A 9,920-nucleotide genomic window follows, 5' to 3' on the forward strand; every position below is an offset into this window, starting at 1 on the left:
TCATCTATCAACTTAAGCATCTCGGATAAACTCCGTAGTGTTTCATTGCCATAGTTGGATAATAATATTGGCATTTCATATTTATGTCTCATCTCTATTTAGTCAACCAAACGACGCCGACGACATGGACAAAAAAAATATGACACAATACATCTTTGAATGAATAGTAGAGATTAGGACAAATCATGACATTTATTGGAGACAATAACTAAAATGGTCCTTTTGGGGTTGAAATTAGAAATAATCTTGGTTTGGTTATTTATTTCATGTGTGTCATCGTAGAATTTATAAGGACATGAAGAGACAAGTAAGATAGACTAATTATGCCGACCTAAATATAACTATCTTATAGTTTAGAAAAAGTTGAAATTTAGTCACTATAGATTATAAGTAGAATTTAGCTCATATGGTTCGATAAAATTCTTATAAATAGTCTCTACCAAACTATATATAAGGATTTTTTATATTCGATAAAACTTCTTATGAAGTTTCTACAAACTATATGAAATAAATTTTAACTTATAGACTAAACTCTAGCTTTCCATAAAATCATATAGACCAAATGTATAATTTAAACTATAACTACTTGGTGTTCACATTAGAGGGGTTAGTGACTTACCGTCCAACGATTATATGTTCAAAACCTTTAAGATCGACATTATATATATTTAGGTCATGATAAATTTGAAATCATCAATAGTTTTATACACTATATCTCTTACTTTTCCTCAAATAGTAGTACAATCAATTCATTCATTTTGTTAATATGATGTAACTCGGCCGACCTAAAACATGTATTATATATTACAATTTTCAGGTACACTTTTTTACAACTTTTCTATCGACGACGTAGAAATTTCGAATCCATATTGTGGTGTATTTTCAATAATTTGAATGGGCATAGGGATTTGAAGAGAAAATAGAAGGAAAAGAAAAAAAAAAAAGGAAAGTTTATTGAAAGTAAGCAAACAACTAGGGTTTTTGTGCATGCAAGAGATCAGTTCATGCCATGGGAACTTTATATCTACATTTATTGGATTTAGTCTTGTAATAAGTGAGAACATATGATTCTTTATTATCACTCCAAAGTTTCAGATAAACATATATGTATTATAAAATTATATCATACCAATTTGAAGGACATTAATTACAAAATTACCATATTAAAAAAAATCATTACTCAAATAAGAACATATTGTCAAAGATGAATTTTACGATCAATTAGCATAAAATATGTATTAATGACCAGATCTGTAATTCGAATTCCACATCTCTAATTGTACTTAAAAACTAGTTAAAACTTTATATATTCAATTAAAATATTAAAAATTCAAATCTCTCCATTTCACATGTTTATTGAAGTAAAAAATGATTGAGAATATGTTTGGAATCCATTTTTGAGTGTTTAATTTAAAAAATAAGTCATCTTAGAAGAAGTTTGAATATTTGGCAACAACTCAAAATAACTTTTCAAATGTATTTTAATCAGTTTTTATGAAAAGTGTCGGAATAAAAATGAATTTTTTAAAACACAATGAATTTTTTAAAACACACTTTTTTTTTCATGTCAATCCAAACACGCTCTTAAACTACTTTACGATAAAGCAACTAATATAATGCACACACTAGTTTTTTTCTTTTTTTAAAAAAAGAAAATATTAGAGTTCAGACTACAGTAACTAGGGTTAGCAGCACATACACAAGTTATTTTTTTTCCAAAAATACCCCTTGTGGGAAAGAAAATGAGTTGAGAACTAGAGAGTGGTCCATGGATTGGAACCGAGAGAGAGAGATTTAGGATCGATTTGGATAGGCTCGAGAAAAAAGTATTTAAAAAAAACATTTTTATTTTAAGATTTTTGATAAAAATTGATTAAAATATATATGAAAAAACTATTTTGAGTAGTTTGCCAAACACTCAAATTTTTTTTAAAATGACTTATATTTTTAATTAAAATCTAGAAAAGTGTATTCGAAACACATTTAAATTCTTTTATAAAAATTCTTTTTGCTCTTGGTTTCATACTGTGACATCTCTATCACCCAAATCTCACATTATAAACACATATACCTCACAACACAAAGAACAGAGAGAGATCAGAAAAGACCTTCAACCTCAATTCAACCTCTCCAAATAATTAAGCTTAGCTTGTTATATACATATTATTTAGCATGAGCCAGTGGATAGTCTCAAACTTGAATCATCATCAGTCTCACCAATCACAACAACAACAACAACAAGATTCTATCAGATCATCTTCTTCCCATGTTCATTATTTTCCCCACAAAAACTCCACATTCTTCAGCCATAATCTTGTCCCCATGTAAGCATATTAATTTAATTTACTATCAATTCCTCTTTTCTCTCTTTGTGTTTTCTTTGGTCTCTTTTCTTTTTGTCATTTAAGAGAAAACAAATCCATGTGTTGAGTTTAAGAGTATGTTTCCAAGTGATTTTTTTGATATACCACTTTTTTTTTGTGTTGGAAAAACCTCTTGCTTTTACTTGTGTGATAATTTTGGAAGCGATTTCATGAGTGTTTTACAAGAAATCATAGTTTTGACCATGATTTGATGTTTATACTTCAAAGCACTTGAACTATAAAGCCATCAAATTAAAAAGTGTTCATAATCTAATTACTTATGCTCCATGTCATAACAATTCTTTTTTAGTTTTCTTTAATTTGTTTTTATAATATAATTATGCTTATAAGCCCTACTTTTTTTTTTTTTTTTTTTTTTTTTTTTTTTTTTTTTAATACAATCTTCATGCTTTAATACCAAAATTTATTTATTAAAAACTTAATTTTGTTTTTGAAATTTAACTTGGAATTGAAATCTATTTTTGAAGATAGCGAGAAGCCTATCCAAAAATTGGTAAAGAAATTAAAAACAAACATGATTTTGAAAAACAGAAAATTAAAACTAAATTGCCAAACGTGGCCTAGGCCTTAGAGCTTTTTTTAAAAAAATAAAATAAAATAAAATAAAATACATGGGTAGGGAAATCGAAACTACTTCAAAATTGATAGTACAAGTACTATATCAAAATCCATGATTAATGTAATAATATTTGTTGGGGCGAATCAATGTTAAATAATTCAGGCCAAAGTATGAAGCTACAGAGAGTGGAGAGCAAGAAGCAGCAATGGAGGGTCATGGCCATTGCCATGGGGAAGTGCTTCCTCAAATGGCTTCAACAAATCACTCATGGGGCCAATCGAAAGACACCCTCGAGTCCATAGTTCATAGTTCACTGTCCAGGAAACGAAGACGATCCACCCCAGAATATTGCAAAGATGAAACTTTGATGAGTGGGACATCTTTACAATCTCATAGGACCTTCAAATCCAAAAATTCCATTCAAGATTTAGCTCCAGATCTTGATCGCTCGGTGATGTTCATATATATAAACTTGTTCTTCTTGTGTCATTTTGTTGTATATTTTTAATGGACAATACTGACTTTTTAATTTATTGTCTTTGGCATCGAATAAATCAGGAGGAAGAACATAACATGGAGGGAAAAACAGATGGAAGCTGCTCGACCAAACAAACTCGAGCAGCTATTATTCATAATCAATCTGAGAGAGTAAGTGTCTGTCTAGAATGACTTTCTAAATATTTAAAAGGAACTTTTTTTCAAATACCTAAGAATCAATTTAATTTTTATAGAGACGAAGAGCTCGAATAAAGCAGAAGATGAAAGATCTGCAAAAGTTGGTGCCCAATGGGAGTAAGGTATTAGAAAATCATTCGTCTTTGATAGAACTTGGAGGGTGAAATTTTGGATACTTTTTCTGGATCAGAACTCCGAACATGAGTAGTGTAATTCAAACTCATAGGATTTAATTAACCTATGTTTATAAAGTCATAAGATCTCTATATTTAAATTTAGACGTAGGCTCTAGTATTCTATGATTTTATGAACGATAGTTGATGTGATATGAATTTACAACTTATAAGATCAACGTCCATGATATAGTTGTACAACCTATGGAACATATATTCTATTCAAGTAAGGTCGTATACCATATTCTAAGATGAACAAACTCACACACGAAAATAGATGTTCGGTTTTCAAACCTAACTTGCGAAATATCACATTAGTTTTGAAAAACATTAATGAGATGTATTAGACAATTTGTACTCCACGTGGAATGCTCAAAGAAAGAGAGCTAAAAATTCTTTCTTTTTACAGACCGATAGAGCTTCACTTTTGGATGACACAATTCAATACTTGAAGCAACTTCAAGCACAAGTTCAGTTCATGGGCAGCATTAGATCAGCTGTGCCACAGATGGCCATGCCTCTAGGAATACAGCAGCAGCAGCAGCAGCTTCAAATGTCAATGCTCGCAGCTCGTATGGGACCGCTCGATGCTGCTTCAATGGCTTCCAGCTCCAGTTCCTTCCCTTGTGCTGCTACATTTCCTCCAATTCTACTGCCTTCCATCATCTCAACAACAAAGCCAAAATCTAAATTTTCGACCAGTTCTTTTGTCCCTCCAACCGATCCTTTCTGCACTTTTTTGGCACAAGTAAGTCCAGCATGAACCATATATACATGCAAAAAATAAAAAAAGCAACTGAGAACTGATCAAACTATATTGATCGGTTTAGTTGGTTTCAGTAACACATTGATCAGAATTCAAAAGTTGGTTTTAGTCGGTTGCCGATTCAGTTTTCCAAAGAGTCATTTGGTTAGACTAAAAATGGATGTTATATACACACCTGACATGAATAAAATGAATGTGCAACCAACAATAACGATGAAAATATATAAAGAGATACTATTCATTGAAGATCAAATTCAAGATGCAAAAGCATTTCACGGTTTTTCCCCCTTCCTTTCTGTATTTAATTGCTGACTTTTTGTTCTTGCAGTCAATGGATATGGATTTCTACAGTAAGATGGTGACACTATATTGCCAAGAAGTGAACAGGACTCCACGGCAGACAAGCAAATTAATGCAATTACAAGGTATCAAGGAGGATATGCATCAGAGATAGCCAAAAGAAGCTCCAGCATATGGTTGAATCCAACAAAAAGTAGTTTTAGTTGAATAGTTAGATATGCCTCATTTCAACCAAATGTTTAGAGGCTTTCTCTAGTAACTTTGGTGGATGGAAATGACATATTCTATCGATAACCATTTTTTTTTTTTTTTTTTTTTAGAATTCCAAGAATCACTATTCCTAAGTCTAAAATAAGTAAAAGCATGATGCGGAAAGATAAATTAAATCATTGGCATCTTATCTCTTCTTCCTGACTGAATCTCCCGAAAATGAATGACACGCAAAGACTCATACAGAGGAATTTAAACGTAAGTGGCATCTTTTATAAGACCCAACTTTTCTTTATCAAAGAGGACTTGAAAAGGAATTTTAGCTCCCTAAGCTAACTTTTAGCCTTTCCCAAAATGATGTACATTCTTCTTTTGGTAATGAGGAATTTTAGAGAGATAAGTTTGAGTTCAACCTCTATTGTGAAAACATACTATACAAAAAACAAGAAACACTAATAATCAGTCCTGAAAACAAAAAACTGCTTTTCCCGACACTTCTTTTCAGAAAACCCCCCATAGCTTCTTATTCTTTTTCTTACCCTAAAAATATGATATGGATTTATCCACAGGATTGAGGTCAGAGAGCTATGCTTTCCTTGACAGCTTCATTAAATTACTTCAAAGTTGATCTCCCCAACTATTCAGAATCCTAGAGCTCAATATTGGCAGTCTCCTGCGAAGGAAAAGGAACAGAATGCCAATATTTTGTTCATTTTATCGTCTGATCCCTTTGGCTCTCAAACATTGATGGAACCCATTTCCCATCCTCCAACATTTAATAGAACTTCAGAATTGAATTGGGGTTCTATAAAATATTACAAATTAGTAAATGTACTATTTTGTTTGGTATGGAATGCAGTTGTTTCTTAGGCATGCCAACTAAGTATGGCGGCTTGAACAATGGCTGAGTAGTTTGGCTGCCCAATTTCAGAATTCTTCATTTTTTCACAAAAAGCCAATGGTATCATGTTGATCCAGATGATTTGCGTGATTTCCATCATGTCGAAGAAATAGTTCTATAACATTTAATTATTCACCAGTAGTCTCGGCACGAACAAAAACCTTCAGAAAAATGGTGGAAACGGTTTCTGTCTCTCACAACAATATATCTTTGATAGACAATCGATACAACCTTGAAAAATTCATGGCAGTCCAAGCAAATTCTCAGATTTTTCACTATCCTTAGGGTGCAACCCAAAGGAGAGTTTAAGAGACCAAATGCTAAAGCAAGTTTCTCACTATGGTACATCACAGAATGTTCTTTCTCTTCTTTCTCAATATCATATAAAGCCATGTCAGTGCCTGTAACGTAACCATTTTCTTTCAATTTCTCACTCAAATTATCCAACTGCTTGTATATTGCTTCAAATTCTGGTTTTCTGTCATTTGATGCAGCAAACTCATAAACTACATTGTTTATTTCAATTGAACTGCAACCAGGGACTTTTCCAATCCCCCTGAGACTCATCATTCCTCTCAACTTCCCTACTTCAGCCCACCGTTGTTCCCTTGAGTAAAGATTTGACAACAAGACATAATTCTCACCATTGTTTGGTTCTAGTTCTATAAGTCTTCTGATAGTATATTCACCCAATTTTGTATTCCCATGGACTCTGCAAGCACAAAGCAGAGCCCTCCAAATGATAGGGTCTGGCTCCATGCTCATGGATTGGATTAACTCTAGAGCTTCATCCAAGAATCCTGCTCGACCAAGTAGGTCAACCATACACCCATAATGCTCTATCTTTGGCTGCAGTCCAAAATGTTGTTTCATGCTCATGAATTGCCTGCGCCCTTCCGTGACCAGACCTTGGTGACAGCATGCGCACAAGATGCCTAGAAAGGTAACCTCATCTGGCTTGAAATTTTCCATCAACATCCTAGAAAAAGCCGCCAAAGCAGCATCGCCTTGTCCATTCATGGCATATCCAGAAATCAAGACATTCCATGTATACACATTCTTCTCTCTAATTTCTTCAAAGACCTTCTCAGCCTCATCAACAGCCCCACATTTAGCATACATATCAATAAGTGCTGTGCCCACAAATACGTTCAGTCTCAACCTATTATGATATATAAACTCATGGACCCACTTTCCCTGATTCAGAGCTCCCAAATGAGAACAAGCTGATAGAACTACCACCATGGTTCGCTCACTCGGTTCAGCTCCAGCTGCCAGCATGCCTCGAAAAGCATTGATAGCTTCCATAAACTTTCTATTATGAGTATAACCAGTAATAAGAGCATTCCAAGTAACTGCATTTCTCTCGGGCATTTCATCGAACACCCGAGAAGCATCAGATATAGACAAACAGGCACAATACATGTGAACTAGAGCGGTACTTGTGTAGACATCATGAATAAAACCCATCTGAATAACAGTACCATGTATCATTTTTCCAACTTCAGTATCACATAGCTGTGCGGTTGCTTTAAGAACAGCAGGAAAAGTGGAGGAATCGGGCAGAATACTGAATTTATGCATGTGGGCGAAAATGTAGAGTGAATTTAAATGCTTATTCAAATCCAAATAACCCCTGATCATCGAGTTACAGAGCTGAGAATTAATAGAACTACGAAACTTGGAGAAAATAAGAGCAATAGATTCGAACCCATTATGCGAAACAGAGTCGTCTATGAGTTTCATGAGGAAATAACCGTCCCTCCGCACGTCATTGCCTTCCTTGTGGAGAGCATCCTTGTAATCAGGAATCTTTCTCTCGTTAGTTCTCGGAGGCGGAAGATCCATCGCTTGGGTATGCACAAATTTCGACATTTCTGATTCTAAAATAACCGAGTTCAAGATTGTACAAATTTCTTGGAGCCGAGACCTTTGAATTATTCCACATGAGAGAGGCAGAAGCCGGAAATACATTTTCATGGACGGACTGGATTAGACTCTGCAGTTAGCAGTTCACTATTTCTTAAACATCTGAAGCCGGCGGCCCAGCGAAGCAGATCGTTTCCTCATCAACCGTAACATTTAACAATTAGATCGGGCATTAGTTTTAGTGGAAAATACAAAAATCTTTACATAAATTTACTAATTATGATTTATCGCTAAATTATAAAAAGGTCCATGAACTTTGTATTTTATTTTAGAAAATACCCACTTTCAAAAGTTTTAAAATATCATTAAACTTTCAAAAGGAGTTAAAAAATGTTCTTGTCATTAGTTTCGGATGGAAACCGATAAAGTTTTATTTAAAAAAATAAATTTTCAAAAGTTCAAAAATACCCTTAACTTTAAAAAAAAAAATACTTTCACCATAAGCATATGAACAAAAATCGTTAATACCTCGTTGCAAAAATAACTTTAAAATGAAAATAAAGTTACAAAATACCTATACTGTTAATATGGTGATCAATTTATTTGAAGTTTTCTTAAGTTCAAAAAAATCTACTTTAAAATAAATTATACATATATCCTAATTTTTTCATATAGATACTTTTATTTTTTTTCCCCTTAATTTTCCAATTATTTGCTTACACCAATTTTTTGAGCAGTCAAAAATTCAAGTTAAATCATGAAATCCCAACAAATTCACACAAAATTCTAAAGCCAAAATCTCTCCTTAAAACATACTAAAATGATAAATAGTTTTTAAAAAATATATTTAGCTATTAACGGATACTCACCTACTAACGTACAAATTTATTAAAGTGTTTAAGTCCTAAAATCTCTTGTGTTTCCTTTATTCTCTTTTTCTTATTATAGTCCATACATCCAAATTGAAGTGTGCGATTTTATTTATTTACTTTTTTTAATAAAAATAAATTTAGAGTAAGAGAATATTGAAGAAGGGATGAGAGAAAAAGATATGGAAAATAGAGAAGTAAGACGACATTAACGATTTCTGTTCATATAACAATAAGAGTATTTTTAAACTTTTTTAAAATTTAAGGGTATTTTTAAAACTTTGAAAGCTTAAGAGTATTTTTGACATACGATACTATCAGTTTCCATCTAAAACTAATTGTAAGGGTGTTTTTTAACTTATTTTTTTGAAGTTTAAGGATACTTTTGAAACGTTTGAAAGTTTAAGGGTATTTTTGACACAAAGTACAAAGTTTAGGAGTATTTTGTGTAATAATTTAGCCAAAATTTAAATTCTCATACTTATATTAAAAATAACAATAAATATAGAGAGATAAGTTGAGTCGTTTTATTTTATTTTTAGAAAAATATTAATTTATATCCCAAAACTTTAGGTATCATAACAATATAAATCCCAAACTAATAATTATACTAATTTAAACTCTAAATCTTTGTTTGTGTATTAATTTACACCTTCATTATGTTTTGATTGAAAAAACGTGGTGTGAAATTTATAATTATATTAATTAAACTCTTGAACTTTCATAAATGAATTAATTTAGACTTTTAGGCAAAAATATTTTTGAAAAACATTCATGCACTTACTCTATCCATTCATCTTGTAAAACTGACATTTGAAGAAATCTACACACATTTAAGAATTAATGTATAAATGATTTAAAAAATAATCGTAATAAAGGGCCTAAATTTACTGACTTATGAAAGTTTAGGAGTTTAATTTACTTAAATTATAAATTCCATACAATATTGGTTGAATAAAATTTGGATGAGGATGTTTGATACAATTATTAATGTTCAAGGCGTACAACGATACAATTATGAAAGTTCAAGGGTACAATCACTACAAGAAAAAGAGGCTTTCCTGATGCTTAAATTTGTCATAACTTATACAATCCATGGTTATCGTTGTAACTTAAATGATAACCTAAATTGATTTAAATATCGGAACATAAACATGGTTATCGTTGTAACTTAAGCATGTATACTAAGCATGTAACTTAAACAATCACTACAA

At 32.0% G+C, this 9,920-nt stretch overlaps 2 protein-coding genes across 2 annotated transcripts; one reads left to right on the plus strand and one right to left on the minus strand.

Annotated features, from left to right (window-relative positions):
• Positions 1-2,051: 2,051 nt before the first annotated feature.
• LOC120070762 (transcription factor UNE10-like) lies at positions 2,052-5,600 on the plus strand. Its single transcript, XM_039022640.1, has 6 exons — positions 2,052-2,324; positions 3,106-3,394; positions 3,502-3,591; positions 3,675-3,740; positions 4,201-4,539; positions 4,886-5,600. The coding sequence occupies exons 1-6, from the start codon at positions 2,173-2,175 to the stop codon at positions 5,009-5,011; spliced, it is 1,062 nt and encodes a 353-aa protein (XP_038878568.1). The 5' UTR covers positions 2,052-2,172; the 3' UTR covers positions 5,012-5,600.
• Positions 5,601-5,841: 241 nt separating this feature from the next.
• On the minus strand, positions 5,842-8,079 carry LOC120070761 (pentatricopeptide repeat-containing protein At4g21065-like). Its single transcript, XM_039022639.1, has one exon. It carries the CDS (start codon positions 7,946-7,948, stop codon positions 6,101-6,103), a length of 1,848 nt encoding a protein of 615 aa, XP_038878567.1. The 5' UTR covers positions 7,949-8,079; the 3' UTR covers positions 5,842-6,100.
• Between the last annotated feature and the right edge of the window lie 1,841 nt (positions 8,080-9,920).

This window comes from Benincasa hispida, chromosome 2 (genome assembly GCF_009727055.1).
Source record: "Benincasa hispida cultivar B227 chromosome 2, ASM972705v1, whole genome shotgun sequence".
In the NCBI taxonomy this organism is placed as follows: domain Eukaryota; kingdom Viridiplantae; phylum Streptophyta; class Magnoliopsida; order Cucurbitales; family Cucurbitaceae; genus Benincasa; species Benincasa hispida.